Below are 25,707 nucleotides of genomic sequence, written 5' to 3'. Positions count from 1 at the left end.
TTTATGCAAAGGAAACAAAGCTGGAGATAGAATGTAAGTTCTCACAATTTTTAAAAAGTTTCTAAGCAAGCCCTTACAGAAATTGTTTGCTGCTTTGGGTTCTTACAATGCCACTTGGCTTCCATTTACCCCACTATGCTAAGAATGCTTTCATGGGAAGGTCTGAAGAGTGCTCAAGTAAATATGGACATAGTTAAGTGTAACCCAAGTGTAAGCTCACAGAGAAGAGAGGCACGGCCTGCCGCGTGCACTGCAGCAGCCTGTCCACACAGTCAGGGTCTGAGGGGCTGAAGGTCTGCTCCAGGTCGGCCTGTTCTGCCACCAGCTCTACCAGCTGCTGTCTTCCACTCACTGTCTGTAAGCTTTTTAACCCAGACAGTATCTTCATGAACAGAACAAATTCTTCACCAGTCACATCTTCTAGGACCTAGACAATTCAGAAGAGCAGCACTTTTATTAGTTGAATGGGAAAGACATCAATAGTGAGAGTGACATCATTTCACTTATTTCCTAATGCTTCTGCTTCTGTATGACAAAAGGATAAGTTTTAATTTCAGAGAAAGGTGTATTCTCTACGAGGACCAAAATTATTTTAAAGATTTTTTTTTTTTTTTTACATATAAAGCACTGCCAACACACACACATAACTTCACAGATTCACATTATAACTCAGATTAAAATTTCAAAATGATTAAGATTGGTGAGGGTGAGAAGTAATAGAAATGATTGAAAATTTTTGTAGTAAACTGGTAAATCAGTACCTCCTACAAACTAAGCAGCCTTGCTCACATAATATGACAACTGCCCACAGGACACCACACAAGGAACATTATTATTTTAATACGCCTCTATCAGTGGGCTGACAATTATACTCACTGACTAAAGCCTGCAGATGACTATATAGGACGTGGTATGTAAGAACATTACCACCTTTTCGGCAGGATAGCCACTTCTTTCTCACTGAAGGAACTTCTTAGCGAGTGAAGTCATGACAGAGATGAGGCTGGATTTTTTTTAAAAGAAATTTATTCCCCAAATTTGGCACTATAAAAGTGGACGAAGAGTCACCCTTTGGCAATCCTAATCTTTTTAACTATGCTAGATGCTGAAAGCAGACAAATAAGCATGACATGATGATTAATGACCTAGGAGACAAACCCCCGGGGATGCCTGTGAAGACTTATATAGCTTCAGGGCATGCCTTTGAAGGCTTATGTACAGTAGATTAATTCAGGTGGATGGCACCATTGCACAGGCTGGGTTGTGGAACTGTTGGATAAAAAGGAGACAACTAGCTGAGAACAGCATTTATTTGTGTTTCGTGACTGTGGATGCAATGTCAATAGCTACCTCAAGTTCTGTCACAATGACAGATAACTGCTTGCAACTGTGGGCTAAAACCAACCTTTCTTTCCTGAAGCTGCTTTTGTCTGGTGTGGTGGTTTGAATATAACTATCCTCTGTAATCTCACAGGGTGTGGCACTACTAGGAGGTGTGACTTTGCCGGAGTGAGTATGATCTTGTTGGGGGAGGGGGAGTGTGTTATTGTTGGGGGCAGGCCTTGAAGTCTCTTTTGCTCAAGCTTCCCTCAATCAATTTCCTGTTGCCTGTAACATGTAGGACTCTCAGGTCCAGTACCATGTCTGCCTGCATGACGCCATGCTCCCCACCATGGTGATAAGGGACTGAATCTCTCTGAAACTATTAACTGAACAGCCTCAACTAAATGTCTCCTTTTATAAGAGTTGCCATAGACATAGTGTGTTTTCACAGTAATAAAAACCCTAACCAAGACAATTTTGCAACAGCAACAAGGTAAGCAGCTAATACAAATGCTTTCATACTCTTAAAAAATTTTACAGGCACTGCCAAAAAATTTATTTCCACCTATTATTTCATTATGCCATTTCATTTTGAAATGCTCCATAATATTTTGACTATCTCAAGATGGAAAAGAAGAATAAGGAGCAATTAAGATAACACCACCAAGGATTTCAACATGATTACTCTTTAAATAAGTCTGAGTCAATAAGGTGAGTGAAAGAGTGGTAAATACAAGACAAAGAACACTTCTGCAGCGGGATACATCATTCATCCACACTCAGCACTAATGGTTAGCAGTGAATCTCAAGGTGACTGCAACAGACCTTTTTGGATTCAGTAAGTATGAATTCCTCTACTTCCTTAGTTAGCACTTCATCTGGGAGCGTCTTAAGTTTTGTGGACAGGAATTTAATTGCTCTTTCTCTAACAATGTCTTCTCCTTGAAGAATCTGGCTAAATAAGCCACCTAACGTTCCTGTAAAAACAAAAGAGCCAACATTTACATTTATTTCATCCTTGTTCAAATAAGTGAATAAACACCCTGAATACCATCAATGCTGGCTAAAGTCAGTCTGAAATTTCTTTGTCCCAGGGCATCAGCCTGAATATGACTGGCATTTCTTTTCAACCTCAATCATAAACTCCAGGTATTTTGGAAGAATTTCTTTAAAGATGCAAAAGCAATTTTTCCAACACATTTCGAGGGGAAATTTGAACTGTCTTTACAATTACTTCTACTGTAAATTCACATACATTTAAGCTGGGAGGTCCTTTTTCAAAATAAGCCATCACTTTTATATGAAAAGACTCAAGTAAAACCCAAGCTTTCTGGTTTCCTAAACATGGGTTCAGAAAGAGAACTGGCTTTACCTTTTGCATCCATCTTAAATATACTCAATAAAGCATTGTTCACCAAATTAAATTCTGCGGAGTCATCTGGGGAGAGAAACAGTAGCATGATAAATAAAAGATAAATTTAAAATACCACCTTCATTTTCAAAGTTATGATTCAACAGCCTTTTACACAGGTGATGGAATAAGTAACCTGCAAAATGTTGTTAAGATAGCACCAGTGTCCCACCATAGGAAAACAGGTGAAATGATAATATGTTACAAGTCTAAAGAGAAGCCCACCATTATGCCTTTTTAAATGGAATTTAAAACAAAAAAAGTAACAGACTCAGAAGTCAAATGAGTTTTATAATACTGAATGAAAGAAAGAAGTTCAATATCATCTGCCAGAGGCAGGACCTCCATGTTCATCACCTATGCAAAACAAAGTCAAGACTAGCCAGTATTCCAGAGAGAATATTTAGATTAAAAGATAACAAAAGAATCTCTCACCTGTCTGCAGAAGTTGGGTCAGTATATCTGCTACTCTTGGCAGATTATCTCCTGTAGCAAATTGAGGCAGCTCTTTAATTGCTTGGCGTCGTATCTGGGCATGATTTCAAACAAGCAAGCAAGCAAACAAACAAACAAACAAAAATAACTCAAATGGCATCATCATAAAAAAGCAATGACAAACTCAGCTTTAAGATAACTAAAACCAGGAAGAAACCATATTAAAAAGCACATGAACTGTAAATTGTAAGATGTTTTTTCTTAAAGACAGTTTAATTATTGTGTACATCTGTGAATGATGGGGAGGGAGGTACACATAGCACAATGCATATGTGGAAGTCAGAAGACAACTCTGTGAAGTTGGCTCATTCTTTCCATCTTTATATGGGCTCTGCAGACCGAACTAAGGCTGTTAGGCTTATGTATAAAGTATCTTTACCTGCTCAGCCATCTCACGTCATAAAGATGAGTTTATTATTTCAAGATTTTTATTTATGACTGTGTGTATGTATGTGTGCACTATCTATGTGCTGGTGCCCAGAAAGGACAGAGAGAGGGCACTGGATCCATTGGAACTAAAGTTAGAGGCCACTATGAGCATCTGTGGGTGTTGGGACAGGTCCTTTAGAGGGGCAACAGGTGCTCTTAATTGCTGAGACATCTCTCCTGTTTGTAACAGTTTAAAAAACAATTTTCCCCATTTGTTTTTGAGACATGATACTGTTATGTGGCTAAGACTTGCCATAAACTTCTTGGCTCAAGTGATCCTCTTATCTTAGCCTCCTGAGTAGTTGCGACTAAGAAATGTGCTATTGGCTCAATTTACTATTCAGGTTTCACAGAATAAATATGATAAATGCAGCTGAAAGGGATATTAACCACCAGACTGGAGCAGAGAGCGATAACAAAACATGTTTGTATGTGACTTATATACAACTGTTGGGTTGTGACTTTTAGGCATGTTAACATTGTTCCTTCAGAACAGCATCCACGACAGAGCCCTCACTATGATTACTTTAGAGCTTTCTATAATGACAACTTAATTTGAACTAAAAAAGATTTCAATTTACTAGCTCTTACATTAAAAATGATGGAGAGTTTATCTAACATACTCTGCATGAAATGCTAGTGATTCACTGATTTCATTCAGAAAGTTAAGAGCTAATTGATGAAAAAATTTTAGGAGCCTGCATCAGTAACTAGAAATGCTAATGGTTAAATCTGGACCATGGAAAAATGATTCATTCTTTCTTTTTCTTTTTTCAGTTGATAAACCATTGTTTTGTTTTCTTTTTCTGTTTTTAAAATATATATATTTATTATTTTTTCCTATTTTACGTATCAATTCCAGTTCCTTCTCCCTCCCATGCCCCACACCCCCCCAAAGGATCCATTCTTAATCTGGTAATCAGTTACAAGTATCACAGTGACAAACTATTTTTTTTATGACACATATAATACAACTACAAGTACAAATTACATTAACCAATAATCTAATTTCATATGAAATATGAATAACTAAGAAAGATGTGAGCTACATTTCATTTTTAGCAGTGGATAATGAAATTTGTTATTCCATGCCTTTTTCATAAATACAAGACAATAAACTAATTTTCTCAGGTGTAGCATTCACTCTGGGTCTGGTACAATGTAATATACCATGATAACAGATTATGGACTCATCACTACTTTGATCATGTTAATTATATATAGAAATACTAGAAAGCTTAATGAGGTATCAGTCATAAACTTACTGACACATCTTCATCCTCACAGAGGTCTAACTGAGCATTGATTGCAGAATCAGCCAGTTCTGGAAAATGCTTAAAGAATTTTGGAATAAACTGAGCTGCTAATCGTTTCTCCTTTGTGCCACCTTTCACGCCATCCAGTATCACTTGGTAGGCATCTTTATGCTAGAAGACAAAAGGAAACAATACTGAAGGACTAGAAGCTATGGGGAGATTTACCACACATGCACAAATGCTCCCAATGTTTACAAACACCAGAGTTTACTGCTTAAATTGGACATGACCTTTTTACTCTATTTCCCTATTCCCCACTGCCTAGCCCATTGTATTTGTCAATTAGGAAAGAGAAATGTGACTCTAATTTTAAATAGAAAAAGTAAGTTAAGTTGTTAAATGTCCCAACATCCCATCATTATAGGTATCACCAGGTCTTGGGACTGTGTCATGCTTTAAAAAATTAGAGACTACAGGATTCTCAAAGTTGAGTTACATTTATTAAAGGCTGAGGCAAGAAGGTGGCAAGTATGAAGACAGCGGAAGTTACATAGCAAGACCTTGTCTTATCCTGCCTCCCACTCACAAGGACCTGTTCTAACTAGTATCTTGAGAAAGGTGAAAAGGAATACATTTCTGAAATTAAGTAATTTTAGCAAACTTTAATTTCATCTTATATTTTAGACTGTGAAAATAGCAACAATTTATATAGCCAGCCAATTTTGGATTAAGACAAATTCTAACGTGCACTGCACATAAGGATACAGGCCAAGCTCACATTTGTGTCAATTTTTAAGTGTTCTGAGACACCCAATGTAAAATCTCAACAAGTTCCCAATTGCCCTTCTAAGACTACCTCCCAACTGGTGCTTTTACTAAATGGCAAGAAATACAGAATAAGAGGTCTGTATGGACATATGAATATAACTTCACTAAGAATAAAGTTCCCTAAACTGTAATCTTGATACCACATGTGGACATAGTGGTGGCCACTCTGATAGGGGATATGCTAAGTGCTGTACTTAACTTCATACCAGAAAGAAAGAGTAACTAATAAATATCCACCAAACCTTTATTCGAACACCTTTTGTGGATAATACTGGGCTGAATAAAAAAATAAAGCAGAATGGAGTTATGGACATGTAAAACAGTCAGTCAGCTTTTCATGAACAGACATGTCCATAAACAAGGCTAGCTTCTTTATGAAATGCAGGCATGATATCACTCTCCAGAGAACTATACATTTTTCAGTGTAAGTGTTGAAAAATAGTCACGGCTGACTTCTACCACTTCACATTTGTGGCTTGTCTGAGCTCATCAGCAGATTCATGAAGTCAGTCATGAACAGTTCTGACACCCCTTTTTTCAGAACAATACAAATCTACATTAATTTCCATTAGCTCAAACTTAAAGCTTTATTTCAAAAGCTTCCTGAAGGAACACCCTACCTTGTCTAAATTAAAAAGCCTGGCTTACAGTAAATTTTCCCTATGCCAAGGGGTTGGGGGGGGCAGATATAGAAGAATCATTAGAGGCAGTTGCTTCTTCCAGGGATGGAGTGATACATTGTCTACATGCCTCACAACGACCTTTATTTTCCTGCTGAGAAAACAAGAGTGAAATAGTTTGCCCAGGGTCACACAGCAAGTTAAGCAACAGATTCAAGATCTAAACACAGTTCTGTTGGCTCTAAAGCTTGTCAGAACTAAGACCTGTCAGAGCAAAAAAACTGCCTCACAAAGCAAAATTTAAGAGCCAACCATATGCTCTACATAGGCATCTAAAGTAGATACAGCATCACAAACACAGAAAAGCCTTGGAAAGTCAATGTGATTTAACACACTGAATCCAGAAGTCAAAGTTCCACCAAATAACTAAACAATGATTGCTAACAGATGTTACCTGATTACCACTTAACATAATGCAAACCCAAAAAGTCAGCTCTTTAAATGTTTTCTAACTATTGCACCAAAACTTCTCCTTTCTGTCTCCCTAAAGAATAGAGTTACTACTATGTGTCTATAGGATGATGCTGGGTGGTGTCTTCCTCTACTGCTCTTCACCTGATTTTCTTAACTATGTATTTTTACTTAGGTAGGGGTGTGTGTGTGTGTGTGTGTGTGGGTGTGTGTGTGTGTGTGTGTGTGTGTGTGTGGTGACTGCAGAGGTCAGAAGAGGGCATGGGACCTCCTGGAGCTGGATTTAACTGCCCAGGTTTAGAGTTAGACATGAGCCACCATGTTGATCTTTTACGTGCATGTCAGGGATCTGAACTTAGGGCCTCTTCAGCTCTCTATTTGCTACTAATGCAGAAAATAAAAACTGGTAGTATCTTCAGTAATGGGCAACTTAATGGCACTCTGGACTGTCAGCAGCATAAAATATTCCAAATAGTGCACAGCTCTGTCTACTTCTCTTCCAGCAAGACTGTAGGTTCCAACTGATTTCCAACTGATTTTGAGGCCAGCCTGGTATCTACAAGTGAGTTCCAGGCCAGACAGTTTCATGGTGAGACACTGTCTCAAAACAAGAGAAAGAAGCATTAACAGTTGTGAGGCATCAGGTGGGTGCTGGGAATTGAACCTAGGTCCTCACTTGGCAAGAGCAATCAGTACTTTTAGCCCCTGAGTCACCTCACCAGCCTCAACTGCAAATATTCTGATGCTTTTCTAAAACCATGTTTTGGTATATTTTCAATAATAATAAATAGAACTCCAAATTATTTAAGGTATTCCTTCAAGGAAAATATAAGGTAAAATTGGAGCCATTTTCATCAATGTATTCTACTAAAAGAATGGTGAACATGGAGGGGGGCGTAAAAAACATGACGTGGAAGTAGAAGGGACATACTGTGGGTGGAAAGATTTAAGCAGGGAGTGGGGCAAAGAGCTAGGGAAGAGGAAAGAGTGTTGCAGGGGATTCACCCAAAACCGAGGATTGTATGAAAAAGCATAAGGAAGCCTGGTAATTGGTAAAAATAATCAAGAATAATAGAGTGTGAACAGAGGTGCATTCCCAGAAGGTGCAGGCTATTAAATAAAAACCCAAGTGCCAGATGTGGGCTTCTTCCCTATGTATTCTTGGTGAAAGAGGCCTCTAAGGTCCTCCTAACAAAACAGAAAATTGCCACTGTGGTTGGCCACCCACCAAAACTAGCAGTAAGACCTTACTGATGATGATGCTCCATGCTTTGGTTGAGGGACAGAGAGAAATCAGGCTGAAAATAAGTTGAAAGCTTCCTTCCTGCCTACTGGCTAGCGCCCCTTGGAGTGGAACTCTGACATGCCAGGTAAGATATGCCCATTGGAGAAACAGTGGTGAGAATGTTATGTATATAACCAACTGCTTCCTGAGTGGAATTAAGGCTCAATCCTTAAGAAGGAATTCACAGCTGATACTGTAAACCTGCTCAGAAGCCTGTGGCTGGGAAGGTCATAAGGCCAAGAGGGCAAACTACAGCTGTTATTTAGCTAAATGGACATGTATCCATTAAATTGCCATCTAAGTAATTATACCTATCCCCAAGTAAGGCCTTCAACTTTTTTTTTGTATATTCCTTCTTTGTATATATGTCTTTAAGAAATTATTTCCTAGAAAATACAGTGCAAGGATTTAACACTTATCCCCACAACTTTATAATTTAGTAAATGAGTAAGAAAAATCCATACATAAAGCAAAATACAAAGCTGAAGTGCTATTAATAAACAGAGACAAGGAGGTTCAAAAAGGATCTGGGCTGGAAAGATGGCTCAGTGGTTAAGAACACTGGCTATTCCTCCACAGGGGAAATGGATTCTGAGCACCCATGTTCACAACTGTCTATAATCCTAATTCTAGGGAATCTGATACCCTCCTTGGACAAAACTCACATAAAGCAATAAAAAAGAATAAAAAAAAATCTTTAAAAGAAGAGAAAGATCTGCTACTTGAGGGAAATTAGCTAATATGTCTTGGAAAGGGAGATTGGAGTCTGGGGAGACAGCAGTCTAGAAAGTGGTTGTCACTTTCTAGTCCAAACTCCAGAATACCTGGGAAAAGCTAGGCATGATGGTACTGCTTATAATTCCAATGGAAGTGGAGACAGGAGGATTCCTGGAGCTTGGTGCTCCAGGTCTCAGTGATACTATTTCATTAAAAAAGGTGGACAGCTCCTGAGGAATGATACAGAAGCTGGCCTCTATATGCATGTACACACATGTGTACATCTCCTTCTAGGCCTCAGGGGACTTGTGTTTTTCCTGGTATTTGGGGGTGCTATTGATCTAGAGAGGGAAAGAATGGTTTGCAGTAGCATAGCTAAAAAATCAAATCAAAGACAACAGATCAAAACAGCCAAAGTCAGTTTCAGAAGGGTCTACATAGCAATCTGCTAGGGAATGCAACATGAAATTTTATTTTGCTAAACACAAAGGTATTTTCTCTTGTCTACAATGGGTGATGTGTCTTCACCATCAAGCTAGCTCTTGCATTTTGTTAGTTAAAATTTCTGCAACATCCCAACACCCACTATGTTTTTTGGTGAGCATTTCCAGGTATCTTCTCTAAAAGGAAGACTACCACACAGTCAGGACTCACTGTTATTGGTTGTGCTGCAGTTAGTGTCTTAAATGACATGGTAATCACAATGTCATGAAGATGCTGATTACCCACTATCTACAAGTCATCATGCTAGGTCCCAATGCCCAGCACTCAGTATCTGGCAGAAGCAAACAAAACAAAACAAAAACAAAAACCAAACAAACAAAACATACTGCATATACTGCATTCATGAAACTGCCCCCCCCATCACGTTTTTCAAGACAGGGTTTCTTTGTATAACAGCCCTAGCTGTCCTGGAATTGGCTCTATAAACCAGGCTGGACTCGAACTCAAGAGAGATCTGCTTGCCTCTGTCTCTCAAGGCTGGGATTTCTCTTAAGCAGCGGTTTTGCCTTGTGAAAGCCATTTTGGACCTCCTGAGGAGAGCTATCCATTCAATCTGGTTTTTATCATAAAGCTATATCACAGGAGGTTGGGGAGGCGACTCAACCAGTAAAATGTTGCCATATGATCACCAGGATCTGAGTTCAATCCCCACAAGCCATATAAAAGTTTGGCTCACAGTTGTACAACTGTAATTCCAGCACTAGGGTTGCAGAGACAGGAGGATTTCTGGTCTTATTAGATAGCCAGACTGGCAGAATGGGTGAACTCCAGATTTAGTCAGAGTCTGTCTCAAAAAGTAGGTGGACAGTAAATAAGGAGGACACCTGATGTTAACTTTGGCCTCCATACGCAAGTGCACACACAGGTGCAAACACACAGGGATATCCACACACACTCAGTAAAAATGAAATTTAAAAAATTTAAATGATAACAGATTTGGGGCAACTCTCACTTCTTAAACCCAAGTAACACGGGGCCTGACACTTGCACATTGAGGAGCTGACTGGAGTTTACACTGGGGATGATCAGCCTGTACAATCTACGGTATTCCAAAATCTGAGGGAAAAAGAACTTAAACATATGTGGCTGCAGGCATTTCAGAAAAGGATACCTGCCCCTCCCCATGCAAAGTGAACTTGCCTTCCATCTGCCCTAATGTACACTATGTAGGTGACTATCAAAAAATTCTTTTCCCTACTTCAGCAAAGATCGGTGGGGATGAGACAGCAGGAAGCACACAGTCTCAAAGTTTTCCCTGGAAAATTCCCGATTTATCTCTTTAGGAGACCACCATTCTTGGGTGTGGCGGTAGGGGCACATATCTTTAGTCCGAACACTGGACAGGCAGAGGCAGGAGGATCTCTGGGTTCCAGGACAGCCAGTTCTATAAAGAGCAAGTTCCAGGGCAGCCAGGACAACACAAAGAAACCCTGTCTTGAAACACAAAAAGAAACCAAAAACAAGTAAGCAAGCAAACAACAAAATCCAAAACCTAAAATTGGAGGGCACCATCCACGAACCGGTAGTGAATCCCTATTCTAGGTTCCATCCCTGGCCTCTCTTGCTGATGTTCGACAAATTAACTTTTGGTAGAACAGTCAGTTATGCTCCTCCCTAACTCAGTTACAAACACCAACAAAAGTACACTGGCCAAGGCTGCCTTATCACTTTACAACGGGCCTAACAGCACACAGACATCTGTGAAGGCGAACCTAAAACGCATTTGACATTGTGTGTCTGTCTCGACAGACAAGGAAAAGCACTTGAAGTTGGTTCATTCACAATACCGAGTTAGGTTCTAACACGCCCTCTTTCCCCGCAAATTTAGTAAGGTTCTACTTGAATTGCACACATCCTAAGCGACAGGAAGGGACTCCTCCACCGCTCAACTCAAGGACGTTTCGCTTTCTATGGTGCGGGATGAGCACACAGAGGAATCACAAAGAGTCTAAGCACGGAAAACGAGCATTTCTAAAACCTCATGGCCAGCCTGGGTTCTTTTTCCCAGAGGACATGTACATGACCTTACCAACTCAAGCTCAACACAAAGCTTCAAGACTGAAAAAGTAGAATTCAGCAGTGTTAAAGAAAACTATGCCCGGGGCAAACGAAGCGGAGAGCACTTCCTAGAACATTCTATTTAGGGCTACATCACCCACCCACCCCCCATAGCCCGTTCCGCAACTACTTTCTTCACAAAATTCTTCCATTGAGGAACAACACAAAACGCCTGTACTTTTCTCGCCAGGGCGAGCACGAAGCTGCCACCGCGCCTCCAACGCCCGCCACAGCTGGGTGCCCGGCAGACGGCTAAAAGTGCTGGGAACGACCGCCGCCGCAAGTTCCTATCCCAGTCCGGGCGACAGGGCCTCGCCGGTGCTTTGCACAAGTCCTGTATCCTACTCTTTGTAGACCATTCACAACTTCTGCCTCAAGAACCGACAATGCTGATCTCTTGAGGAAAACTTTCCATTTCATCACAGTCCGGGAAATGCGAAAGGCGGCACCGCTGGACGCGGGTCCCGGGAGACCCAGGGAAGGCCGGGCTGCGGGATCGCGCGCTCCCGAGCAGGCCGAGGCAGCGTTCCCGCCCCGAGTGCGCGCCCGGCGTCGCGGCCCAGTGCGGCGGGAGCCCAGCCCCGAGCGGCGGGCCCTCCAGGCCGCGGGGACCTACCTGGCCCACTTGCTCCGTGGCATCGGCGAGGATGCCGTAGTTGCGGTACAGCTCCTCCACCGTCGGCATGCTGAGCGCCAAGTTCCGGGCCCGCTCCCGACGCCCAACCCGCAGTCGGCGCCACCGCCGCCTCCGCGGAACTTATCTAAGCCGTCGACCGCACTATTACGCCGGCAGCTGCCGCCGGGGCCGCCACCAGTCACTGCGCACAGCACGGCCCCGCCCCCAACGTCTACGTAGAGATGGACGCGTCGGGAGCGGCGCGAGGAGGCAGCCGAGCCTCGTCTCGGGATCTATCGCCCCCTACCGCTTGGCGGTGCGAAAAGCAACAAGAAGGACTAAAGAATAGGCTGGAAGCTTCTGGTCCCATCTGGTGGGGAAATGCCAAAGCAATTGCTTTTCTGCCCCTTAAGGTTCTTATGTTTACCAGAAATAGCAAGATACGGAGCGAGAGGTTGGAAGCACCAAATATTTGAGAATCCACACACTCCATTTCCTTCTCATCCAGGAGGGCCGCAATAAAGGAAAAAATTCAAATGCGATTAGAAAGAGAGAGAGAGGGGTTCTGAGGAGAAGGCTCAGCTTGTTGGGAAAACTGAGGCTCTGAGTTCGATCCCCAGAACCCATGTAACCAAGAGTGCCAGGGAAACAAGCTGCACGGGGCAGCTCTGGGAAGGTACAGACTGGTGGATTGCTGGAGTTGACTGGAGAGCCAGCCTAGCTCAATCAGGAAATTCCAAATTCATTAAGAGACCTGCCTCAAAAAGTATGGTGGGTCTATAGTTCAGGGGTAAATGTGTTTGCCATCTAAGCTTGACAACCTGAGTTCGGTCCCTGGAATCCACAGGGGAAAGAGAATCAACTCTTGAGAAGTTATCTTTTGACTTCTGTGTATTCCATGGTATGCAAGTGTCCTCACATTTGTACACACACGCACACACACGAGGGGGAAGAAAGGAGAGAAGGGAGGGGATGGGAGGAATCGAGAGGTATCTTGTCTGAGTTCTGGCAGGTTCCTGCATTCATTATGAATCCGAAGCTGGCCTTGAACTTGAAACAAACAGTACTCTTGCCTTAAAGTCCTGAGATTACATAAACATGCCACCACCCCTGCTTGTATATGGTAAAAAGATGTGGATATTGAATTTCCCAGATTCAAGCATTAGCTCTGTATGGTGGCACACATGTTTAATTACAGCACAGAGAGAAAGGCAGAGGCGGAGACAGAGGCACAGAGGGGCAGAAGGGAAAAGGCAGAGGCAGAGGCATCCTGTCTCAAAATAAAACACAAAACCAACAAAAAAAGATACAAATATTGTACTATAATAGATGCTAATTTCAAGGACCGATCTATTTGTGAAGAATAAACAAAGAAAGTTAACTACAAACCAAGTCCCTTGGTCAGATTACAAATACTGAAAAGAATTAGATATTAGAATCTGAGTAAATTATCAAAAACTCTGTAAACTAGAAAACCATTGCTCAACCTGAATGTTCCCTTTACCTCATCACCAGATTCCATCACCAAACAGTCCCAGGTCTACACCACAAATCTTTTACGAATTTTTTTCTTACTGTCTTTTCTGCCGAGCAATGGGATGGTGGCTATTATTGGCCATCAACTTGACTATATTTGGAATGAAGTGCAATACAGAAATGGAGAGCACACCTGTTACCCAGATCTTAAGGGTGGAAAACACATGCTTTTGATCTGGATCTTGAGAGGGGGGATAACACACACCTTTCATCTGAATCTTGAGGTGAAAGACACACACCTTTATTTCAGACCACAGACAGGAAAGAACACACACCTTTAATCCAGATTCCAGGCAGGAAAACACATATCTTTAATACAGACCTTGAGGTAGTAAGACACACCTTTAATCTTGGTCACACCTTCTGCTGGACACAGAAGAAGGAAGCTTTTACTCTTTGCCAGCTTGCCTTTGCCTTGCCATCACATCCATTCCTTCACTAGCATCAGAACCTACTTCTTCAGAATTCCAGCATAAAAGAAGACTCCCAGCTGAGACTCCCAGCTGTGAAGGACTGAGCAACTACTAGATTCTTGGACTTTCCATTCACAGTCAGCCATTGTTGGATTAGTTGGACTATAGCTTGTAAGAGTCATTCCAATAAAGAGAGAGAGAGAGAGAGAGAGAGACGTATTACACAAATTCTGTGACTCTAGAGAACCCTGACTAATACAAATGGTTACAGACTCTGCAGTGGCTTGTCTCTAGTCTCACCCAAATTTCCTTTCTTTCTTTTCTTCTTCCTTCCTTCCTTTCTTCTTTCTTTCTTTCTTTCTTTCTTTCTTTCTTTCTTTCTTTCTAGACAGGGGTTCTCTGTATTGTTTTCTTTCTAGACAGGGGTTCTCTGTATTGTTTTCGAGCCTGTTCTGGCACTCACTCTGTAGACCAGGCTGGCTTCGAACTCACAGAGATCCAACTGCCTCTGCCTCCTGAGTGCTGGGATTAAAGGTGTGTGCCACCAACGCTGGCTCCTCTTTCGGCCTTCCTTCCTTCCTTCCTTTTTTACCTCCCACCCTCCTTTCTTTCTATCTTTCTTTTCTTTCTTTCTTGTGCCACGGATGATCCATCCTCCTCCATGCCAGGTTCTTAGTTTTATTTCTTATCAAGAATTTTTTTTAACAGCCTTATGCTGTTTCATTTATAAGTTAACATAAAAGTATCTGGTTCCACTGTCAGAGGTCCCTTAGACTGCCCAGGCCTTCTAACTGAGACCCATGTTCAGGGGGTCTGAGTTGGTCCAATGCTGGTTTCCCAGCTATCAATCTGGGGGCCCATTAGCTCCTCTTTGTTCAGGTCAGCTATCTCTGTGGGTTTCTGTAGCCTGGTCTTGTCCTCCCTCTCTGCATCTGGATTCTAGTTTGGCTCAGTGTTTAGTTATGGGTGTCTGTTTCCATTAGCTACTAGATGGGGCTCTATGATGGTAGATAAGTTAGTCATCAATCTCATTATCAGGGAACGGCATTTAAGGTAGCCTTTCCACTGTTGCTCAAATTGTTAGTTGGGGTCAGTCTTGTAGGTCTCTGGACATTTCTATAAGGTCAGTTTTCTCTTCAAACCTATAATGGCTTCCTCTTTTATATTCTCTTTCTCTCTTTTCCTCTCTCTTTCTCTCTTCCCCCCTCTTTCTTTTCTGTCCTCTATTCCTCCCCTGATTCAATCTTCCTAGTCCCTCGTGCTTTCCTCTCCTTCCCTTCTCTTTCTCCTAGCTCCCTCTTCACTCACTGACCCCCCACTCCCAATATGCTTAGGAGATCTTGTTCCTTTGCCTTTCTGTGAGGGACTTTATATGAATCTCTTAGAATACACCTTGTATCCTAGTTTCTCTGGTGGTGTGAGTTATAGGTTTGTGATCTTTGCTCTATATCTAAAATCCACATATGAGCAAGTACATACCATGTTCCTCTTTTTGTGACTGGGTTACCTCATTCAGGATGGTTTCTTCAAGTTCCATCCATTTGCCTGAGAATTTCAAGAGTCCATTGTTTTTATCCCCAGAGCAGTATTCCATTGTGTAAATGTGCCACATCTTCTTTATCCATTCTTCAGTTGAGGGGCATCTAGGTTGCTTCCAGATTCTTGCTATTACAAATAATTCTTCTATGAACATAGTTGAACAGATGTCTTTGTTGAATGGATGTGGATCATTTGGGTATATGTCTAAGAGGGGGATTGCCGAGTCCTGTGGTAGACTGTTCCCCATTTTCCTGAAGAACTGCCATATTGATCTTCAAAATGGCTGTACAAGTTTGTACTCCCACCAGCAGTGGAGAAGTGTTCCTCTTTCTCCACATCCACTCCAGCATAAACTGTCATTGGTGTTTCTAATTTTAGCCATTCTGGCAGGAGTAAGATGGTATCTCAAAGTTGTTTTGATTTGCATTTCCCTGATAGCTAAGGATGTTGAGTGTCTTTCAGCCTTTTTGATTTCCTCTATTGATAATTCTCTCTTCTGTTCTGTACCCCATTTTTAAATAGGGTTATTTGGTGTTTTGTTGACTAGTTTCTTGAGTTATTTGTATATTTTGGAGATCAGCCCTCTTGGTGAAGATCTTTTCTCAGTCTGTGGGCTGCCATTTGGTCTTGTCAACTGTGTCCTTTGCCTTACATAAGCTTCTAAGTTTGAGGAGGTCCCAGTTATTAATTGTCCATCTCAATGTTTGTGCTACTGGAGTTATGTTCAGGAAGCGGTCTCCTGTACCAATTTGTTGAAGATGTTTTCCTCATCTCATTGTATACTTTTAGATGTTTTGTCAAAAATCAAGTGTTCATAGGTGTGTGGGTTAATATCAGGATTTTTGATTTGATTCCATTGTTCTACCTTTCTATTTTTGTGCCAATACCAAGCTGTTTTCAGGACTATAGTTCTATAGTAGAGATTGAAGTCAGTGATTGTGATGCTTCTGAAATTCCTTTATTGTACAGGGTTATTTTGGCTATCCTGGTTCTTTTGTTTTTTCCATATAAAATTGGTTATTATCCTTTCAAGGTCAGTGAAGAATTGTGGTGGGATTTTGATGGGGATTTCATTGATTCTGTAGATTACTTTTGACAAGATTGCCATTTTTACTATATTTATCCTACCTATTCATGAGCATGGGAGATCTTTCCATTTTCTGGTATCTTCTTTAATTTCTTTCTTTAAAGACACAAAGTTCTTGCTATTAGGTCTTTCACTTGTTTGGTAAGCGTTACCCCAAGATACTTTATGTTAAACATATTGTAAAGGGCGATGTTTCTCTGATTTCTTTCTCAACCCCTTTGTCGTCTGTATATAGTAGGGCTACTGATTTTTTTTTTTAAGTTTTTCTTGTATCCTGCTAGTTTGCTGAAGGTGTTTTTCAGGTGTAGGAGTTCCCTGGTAGGGTTTTTTGGGTTGCTTATATAAACTAGCATATCATCTGCAAATAGTGACAGTTTGACTTCTTCCTTTCCAATTTGTATCCCCTTGATCTCCTTTTGTTATCTTATTGCTTCAGCTAGAACTTCAAGTACAAAAGACCTTTGGGAGCACATTCCCCATGGTGGAATACTCCCTTAACCTAGGGGCAGGAGGGAGGGCCTAGTCCCTACTCCATACATTTGACAGATTTTGTTGACTCCTCCTAGAAGGCACCACCCCCCCTTTGAAGTAGCGGGAGGATGGGATGGGAGGGTGGTTGGGGGGATATGGAAGAGAGGGAGGGAGAGGAAACTGGGATCTATATGTAAAATAAGAAAAAAAAATAAGTTAACATAAGAGCACAATGCTGCCCCCCCCTGGGTCACAGCCATGAGCTCCCAATTGCTCTGGTGTTTGTACTTGATCAAGCTAGCCACAATCTTAGTATAGATGGAGGGAGATGATCTCCAGGCCACACCCCTTATGGAGGAGCGCTTGGCAGTTGCCAGTTGCTGGGGAAGGGAGAATCATTCCTTCCACACATACTTGGCCACTGGTGGGGTTCCCATGCTGGAGCAGTGGATGGCACCACATCCACTCACATTTGGGCAGCACACACAGGCAGTTAAAAGAAAATACATGAATTTGGGAGTAGAAGTTTTGGAGAGAGTATGAGGAAGTTGGAAGAGGAAATGGGGGTAGTGGTGGTAGATAGAATCTGATTTCATTGTGAACATACAACATTCTCAAAAAAGGGGGAAAATAAAAGAACATATGGTGCTGGAGAGCTGACTTAATAGTTAAAGAGAACTTGCTTCTCCTGCAGAGGATAGGAGTTTGGTTTCCAGCACTTATTGAGCAGCTCACAACCATCTGTAACTCTAGTTCCAGGCATCCAACATCCTCAGACACTAGATATGCATGTGTACACACATACAAAAAAAATTAAAAATAACTAAAAAGAAAGAACACAACACCATTCAAACACAAACATTGCATACTTATACTATAAGGCATTTCTCACAGAAGGCAGGTTTCTCTTCCTCAGGTGTATCAAACAGTGTGGGTTATAGCCTCACAGACCTTCTGTGGAGGTATAGTTTTTAAAAAATACACAAACAGAGCACATTTTGCTCTGCACTTTGCCCTTCACTTAGCAGTGTTTTCTGTAGACCTTTTCAAGACTGCACTGCCCTGTGGTGAGGCACTACAATTGATCTGTTTCTTTTTGGATTATTTTCAGTTGCTACTAACGTGCATTTATGTACAGTATGGATGTTCTCCACTGGCTGCTGTGCGTTTATAGTGACTCATTCCCTTGTTTTGGATCTGGGAGTTCAGAGGATACTGTGGACACTTGAATGTCCTCTAAGGGTTCATATGTTGAAACAGAAACCCCACAGTGAGGTACTAAAAGTGGAAACTTGGGCTGATTAGGGTGCTTAGAAGTGGGGACTTATAGGAATGGTTGGGGCTTGAAAAGGTCATCCAGGTACAGTATTTATAGGGTTATTCCATAGGCAGAAGGAAAGACATCAGAAAATCTACACACACACACACACACACACACACACACACACACACACACACACACACACACCACATCTTGCTGTGTGCAATCCAGCACTGACGCCTAGTTTCTGTCAGCAACAATTATGCAGGCTCCTGATCTTTGTAACACTGTGACAAAATGCCAGATTAAGCAGCTAGCGGGAGGAAAGATTCAGTCTCTTTGTTTCAGAGGCTCCAGTCCATGGTTGTCTGGCTCCATACATTTAGGCAAAGCACCGTAGCAGTTGAAATGTGAAGCAGAGGAGCTTCTCCACCTCAGGGTGGTCTCGAAGCAAAGAGCAAGGAAGGGACTGGGAGCTACAAATAACCATCACAGGCATGCTTCATCCTCTTACAATGGGTCCACCAGCTGGGGACTAAGCAAGTACTAACGGCATGAATATGTGAGGCGCGTTCCTCTCCTCTGGGTTGTGTTGTATGGTGGTTTGAAAGAAAATGCCTCCCAAAAGGAGTTGCACCATTGGGAGATGTGGCTTTACTGGAGTAGGTGTGGCTTTGTTGGAGGAAGTGGGCCTCTTTGGGGGTGTGCTTAAGCCACACCCATTATTTCAGTTGACTTCCTATTGCCTTCTGATCAAGATGTAAGAACTCTCAGTTTGTGCTCTAGCACCATGTCTGCTTGCACATTTCTGATCAGTCAGGTTGGACTCCTCTAGTTCCTTATCAAAGCACCACCAATCTCGCAATCTGACCTGGGCCATTAGGGGAACGTCACACAGGTGTTCAAAGTGTCTCCTTATAGAATTAATTGCTGTGCACTAAGCAGAATTGTCGATGTGTCCAGGACAGACAGTACATAGTTCACACCGATGTTCAGTTCATGTCTGCTCTCTTCCTCTTTATCATTTTGAGGTAATTTAAATATTAAGAATATATGATCCTTGGTTGGTTTCTGAAGGCCAGTCTTTCCCTGCAATTATGTTCCAGACACTGGAAGCTAGGTTGTTTGACCTAGGAGAGCCAGTGTTGCAGGTGGACCCTGAGGCAGTCTGAGTTAAAGGAGGCCTCTTATTCTATTCATGCCTTTGACTATGAGGATGACCACACCCACACTATGGCAAGCAATTTCCTTAACACACATTATCAAGTTTCTGCCATTCAAAAATACCTGTGCTGTGGTTTGAATAATGTGCCCTTCAGGGTAAATAAAAGGCTTGGGCCCCAGAGCCATGCTTCTGAGAATTTAATTTAATAATTGGGATCTAATGAGATGTCTTCGGGTCACCAGTGGCATTCACTTGAAAGGTTGATGGGATACTGACCCTCCCTCTTTGACTCTGTGTGTGTGTGTGTGTGTGTGTGTGTGTGTGTGTTAGAGGCTATCTTTAGGTGTCACTCAATTGCCCCCTTTCTTATTTTGTGAGACAGGGTAGGTCTCTCCCTGAACTGAAACTCACTGGCTCAGCTAGACAGCAAGGCCAAGGAATCTTCCTGGCCGTCTGTGCTCCCCCTCCTCCCAGCACTAGCATGGTGCTGTAGACTGCAAATTATGTTAAACACTTAGTCTCTATAAGTTGATTACCTGGGATGTTGCAGGATATTTGATTACACTGTGAACCTCAAGATTGCATTTATTTACTGGAAAACCCGTTTTCTAGTTGGGGGTGTGGCTCAGCCCCAGCACACACCTATAAATTAAGAGCTTTTTTGCTTGAATATTATAAACAGGATTAAATAGGTTAAGAGTTAGAGTAAGCAACCAGTTGGCAGAAAAGAACAAAACCAAACCATGGAGAGTAAGAGGGAGTCAGGAGGATGGATAGAGAGATACTCAGAAGGGAGGGTCATTCAGTTTGAGGGAATTGTTTGAAGCAATGTTGGAGAACACTCTCTTTCTGAGACTTCAAGGGAAGAGGAAGGCCAGCTGGGTGCTTTCTCTGCCTCTCTGAGCTAGCAAGTTTTCACCTCAGCATCTGGCTCCCCAGTCTTTATTAATAAAAATTGAATGATTGAGATTTTTGTTAAAAACAACACTCAGATATTTGTTATAGTAATCTAAATACAATAGTATTTGATCACATATCTGGGTATTTCCACATGGCCCAGCCAAACTGAGAGAGAAAGTCAGCTGCCACAGGAGTCAGCACCTGATTCTGAAACACATCAATAGAGAGATTCCTAATTCATAAAACTCAGGAAGCCAGCCTGTGTGCCTAAACATTCATTAGGAGCGTGTAAACTCCCATGACTAAGTTGTTGACAAGCTTCATATAGCTAACCTTACAAAAGATTAATAGCAGGTGTCTCAGTGAGCGTTTCTCTTGCTGTGATGAAAGACCATGAACAAAAGCAAATTGGGGAGGAAAGGGTTTATTTGGCTTATATTTCCATATCGCTGTTGATCATCAAAGAAAGTAAGGGCAGAAACTCAAACAGGGCAGGAAGCTGGAGGCAGGAGCTGATGCAGAGGCCATGGAGGGGTGTTGCTTACTGACTTGTTCCACATGATTTGCCCAGGGATGGCATTACCCACAATGGGCTGGGCCCTCTCCCATCGATTGGTAATTAAGAAAATGCCTTACAGCTGGATCTTATAGGGAGGCATTTTCTCAATCAGATAACTCTAGCTTGTGTTAAGATGTCAAGCAAGCAAGGCAGAGGGGGACAGGGATACAGTAAAGAGGGGAGGGAGGGAGGGAGGGAGAGAGAGAGAGAGAGAGAGAGAGAGAGAGAGAGAGAGGGAGGCTGGGGGAGGGAGAGAGAGACAGAGGGATAGGCAGAATCACTAGTGGTTAAGAACACTGGATTAAGGCTCACAGAATAGACCAAATGTTACTTCTATGCTCCTATGCCACTCAGTACTTTGCTATGCTGCTCTGTGTTAACCTCAGCATTTCCACAGTAAATGGAGTAAATGGTTAACAACAACAGTATAGAAGGCTCTGTCACAAGCTGGATACTGAACGTGGTGCATAGCTCAGTACCCCGTTCTTAGTGCTTTGCTGTGATGTGTCCCTGATGTTCCGCTTTACAGGTGAGACAACTGAGCCTCTGTAAAGTAAGTCCAAGAGGGACTAATGGTAGGTATGATTACTAAGGTCACTGGTCCTCCTCTTCCCCCTGCTCTTCCTGTAAACGGTTGTCCAGTCTTACTCTTGCACCCCTTTTCCTATCTGCAGATGAGTGATCCTGTCCCAGTGCACTGTGAAGATGTAAAGGGTGTGAGAAGTGCTCTGGAGTCAATAGACTTTTCTTGTTTTAATTGACTCATGTTAGGTAGTTGACAGCCGGTGTTGCTCATTCCCTTCTTTCTAAAAACTATAACTGTGTGGAACCACCCAAGTTCCCAAAGATGTTACAGATTTGTGAATTTGCTCTGTACTACTCTGCTAACCAGAGGATTTTTCAGACCCAAGGAATAACCAAGATTCCTGCATCAGCTAACTTCAGCTAATTTGGTCTGAAAGCTGGTGCATTCTGTAGAAGGCTCTGTGCTCCGCTCTGTGCAATGTCAAATGTTTATGAGCACAGTTTGCTCTCAACTGTCAGGACTCTGTGTGGGCTGAGTCAGTAGTGATCAAGGCACAGTGAGGCTGAGGTGGTCTCTCTCTGTAGCATGGATTGTTTGCCAGCTTTCAGGATCTCAGGGTAGAGGGTACCTAAAGGAGGGATGGAGAGAAGCTGAACCGATGCAGGTGCTGTCACTGGTAATAATGGTGAGGACAAGCAGAGAAGTGACAAGTGACATGTGTATGTGTACACCAGGAGGAGCCTTTTCCTGTGACATTTCCCTTCTTTCCCTTTAGGTCCATGAGGTGCTGTTTTGAAGCTGCTGAGTGCTCTCTCCTTTATTCACCTTCTCTTCACAGAAAATCAGCAGAGTTTTATGTTCTTACTCTAACCCTCACACTCCCTATTCACCAACAAAATCAGGCAGCAAACACCCACTCCATGCAAAGAGACACACATAGCTATTAATTTTTTCATAAGAAAAGGAGAAGGCAGGACAAAATGACCCCTGAACGTCAGAAACTCAATGACCAAGAAACAGTGACACACTATTAATATGTGTTTAACTGATTTTATCATATAGCTAATTCATGTTCACTAGAGAAAATCTGAACAACTGAGAAACAAAGAAAGAAAAGCTGAGTGTAAGTTACAGGCAGAAGCTACCACTGCCCACACTTGAACATTTCCTGGAAAAAAAGTTCAATTTCTTGTGGAATAAGTCTTTTGGTATACTGTGAAAGTGTGTCACTCTGATTGGTTTAATAAATAGCTGAATAGCCAATAGCTAGGCAGGATTTCCAGGCACAGAGGATGCTGGGAAGAAGAAGGCACAGTCACCAGCCAGAAGTAAAGCAATAAATAAAAAGAAAATAAGTCACATTGAGATGGGGAATACACTGGGAATCTGGATCCTGTCTGGTTGTACTGATTTAAATTTTTTTTTGATTGCTGATGAATGAACAATAGCTGCTGAGAGACACTGGATTTAAAAAACCACTAAATTAAACAAACTTATTTATTTTAAAAATGTCTAAATTTCAAAATGAAAGTAAAATTATGTTATGTTGGGAAAAAGATTATGCTTTTGTTTCTATAGAAAATGAAAGGCTGTGTGTGGGTTCATTCAGAGTTGACAGAGACCAGATTTGATTCGGAGAGACCCCTGCATTTGTGTTAATGTAAATATGTATGTTACCTTTCAGAGTTTATGTGTTTTCAGAGCAAGGGACCAAGAACTAATGAAAATGGATGGCCCAGGTGATCAAGCCTCTTAGAGTGCCTCTGTTGCAGTTTCTCCAGAATTCTGCATCTAGAACAGCTTCAAGTTTGCTTGGTGAAATGTCTAGCCTCATAGACTACTCCATCCAGGCCTTCAGATGAGCTTTGCACTGTCCCATTACACAGAGTCTAGACAATAAATGATATAGCTAACTCTCCCAGGACATGACCATTGTCACAATTTACTCAGGGTCCCCTAAAGATGCCAGCATCCCCACACAACAGGAAGCAATCTAGAGAACACAGGAAACAGTCTAGAAAACACAACACTCGAATTCCCAAGAGATAGCATGGGTGGGTTTTGGTCATTCAATGGGGTTATGGATGTTTGTTAACACTTAGGGGAATTAGTTACAAATTGTTACTGGTCATGGTCAGTGAGAAAGCTACAAAGGAGATTAGATTTAAGGATCCTTTTCTAAAAGGAAAAAGGGGGATATAGAAATGATACAAAAATGGTAGATTATTGAATCTACTTCTAAACTAAAAAAGCAACTATCAGTCTTCAATATTTTTACATTGACATGGATTTTTTGTATATTGATACAAATTTAAGATTATTTTTGTTATACAGTATATGTTTCTAATCTTGTTTAAGATACTGTACCTATACAACTCGTTTTTAGAGGTTATGTAAAGTTTTGGTCTTTGAAAGCAATTTGGGCTATCAAAGAAAAAATAGAGGTTAGTCACCTATAACAGTCAAACTTGTAGTTATATTAAGTATGTTTTTAATGTAAAACAAGAGATATACTTTAAATAGGTATCTTCAAACACTTCAGAGATCTACAGAATTTGACATTTAAGATGTTTTTAATAACATAAAACTTTTCATGACAATGAGACATGTCTTCTACTGGGAGCACCAATCTACCTCAAAGAAGATGATGGGCACCGTAGCACCTCCATGTGGAGTTTTCATTATTTATGGAAAAAGTTATTCACTGGGCAAAAAAACAAAAACAAAAACAAAAACAAAAAAACTGCCCTGTCTCAACTGCTTACAGTTTGTTGTCCAAACTGTAAAAGCAACACACGAAAGAAAATGACTGTCAAACTCTGCCAAGACAAGGTAGGACAGTCCTTCAAAATTTCTGCTTTACATAAAAGTCTGTCAGATATTCTAGGCCTGTAGAATATCTGGATGCTCCATCTTCATTGCAGAGAAACCTTGGGTGATTGCCCATGCAGTCAGATGTTTCTGTCATTTCTATAGTTTTGGAAATTGTTTGATCTGCATTTCCTGTTTACTCGAGTAATATTTTAACCTTCTTGGGTCTCTGATGGAAATTGCAGACTAGATAGTTATAGTTTTACAGTTTTTCTTGTTACTAAACTTAAAGAAATTTATGTAAGGGATGTAAAATTTATAAATTTGAGAAACATATTAAATTGCTTATCTAAACAAATATTTGAGGTCTACAAAGATAGTTTTAAAATGATGGTAAAACAAATTATAATAGAAAATGGTTTAGGTATAAAACTTCATCAAAATAGGTATAAATTCATCAAGGTAAGATAGAGTAGTTTCTCTGAATATATCAAATACAAATGGACTGGACATTGTGAATATAATTCTTACTTGATAATTGTTCTTTTTGTATATAGTTTCATTTGTTAAAGTTGATACGTGTCGACGGGCTGCGAGCGGAATCTCAGCGATCCTCAGTCTCTGCCGCATCCTCCTGCCTGTCGCCATGGCCGCCTACAAGTGCTGATCCAGCATGGCGAGAGCGCCTGGAACCTAGAGAACCGCTTCAGCAGCTGGTATGACGCCGACCTGAGCCCGGGGGCCACAAGGAAGCGAAGCGCGGCAGACAGGAGTTGCGAGATGCTGGCTATGAATTTGACATCTGTTTTACCTCCGTGCAGAAGAGAGCAATCCGGACCCTCTGGACAGTCCTGGATGCCATTGACCAGATGTGGCTGCCAGTGGTCAGGACCTGGCGCCTCAATGAGCGACACTATGGGGATCTGACTGGTCTCAATAAAGCAGAAACTGCTGCTAAGCATGGTGAGGCGCAGGTAAAGATCTGGAGGCGATCTTACGATGTCCCACCGCCTCCAATGGAGCCGGATCATCCCTTCTACAGCAACATCAGTAAGGATCGCAGGTACGCAGACCTTACTGAGGACCAGCTGCCCTCCTGTGAGAGCCTCAAGGACACTATTGCCAGAGCACTGCCCTTCTGGAATGAAGAAATTGTCCCCCCAGATCAAGGAGGGTAAAAGAGTTCTGATTGCAGCCCATGGCAACAGCCTTCGGGGGATCGTCAAGCATCAGGAGGGGCTCTCAGAAGAGGCCATCATGGAGTTGAACCTGCCAACTGGCATTCCTATTGTCTATGAATTGGACAAGAACTTGAAGCCTATTAAACTCATGCAGTTCCTGGAAGATGAAGAGACCGTGCGGAAAGCTATGGAAGCTGTGGCCGCTCAGGGCAAGGTCAAGAAATGAGGCGAGCAGGCAGACTCCT

At 41.8% G+C, this 25,707-nt stretch overlaps 1 protein-coding gene and 1 pseudogene across 2 annotated transcripts in view; one reads left to right on the top strand and one right to left on the bottom strand.

The window, feature by feature from the left end:
- Positions 1 to 12,232, bottom strand: part of Api5 (apoptosis inhibitor 5) — a 25,454-nt gene extending 13,222 nt beyond the window's left edge. For both annotated transcript variants that reach the window (XM_051184115.1, XM_051184116.1), the window contains exons 1-6: positions 12,014 to 12,232; positions 4,924 to 5,085; positions 3,170 to 3,263; positions 2,696 to 2,761; positions 2,149 to 2,300; positions 221 to 427 (exon numbers count right to left, since the gene is read on the bottom strand). In XM_051184115.1, the coding sequence (XP_051040072.1) occupies positions 221 to 427; positions 2,149 to 2,300; positions 2,696 to 2,761; positions 3,170 to 3,263; positions 4,924 to 5,085; positions 12,014 to 12,082 (750 nt within the window). In that variant the 5' untranslated portion in view covers positions 12,083 to 12,232. The remainder of the gene's footprint in view (positions 1 to 220; positions 428 to 2,148; positions 2,301 to 2,695; positions 2,762 to 3,169; positions 3,264 to 4,923; positions 5,086 to 12,013) is intronic.
- Positions 12,081 to 25,707, top strand: LOC127221811 (phosphoglycerate mutase 1-like; annotated as a pseudogene).

Source organism: Phodopus roborovskii, unplaced genomic scaffold (genome assembly GCF_943737965.1).
Source record: "Phodopus roborovskii unplaced genomic scaffold, PHOROB, whole genome shotgun sequence".
NCBI classification, from domain to species: domain Eukaryota; kingdom Metazoa; phylum Chordata; class Mammalia; order Rodentia; family Cricetidae; genus Phodopus; species Phodopus roborovskii.
Note: the sequence above shows the minus strand (reverse complement) of the source record. Positions and strands in the feature narration are given on the sequence as shown.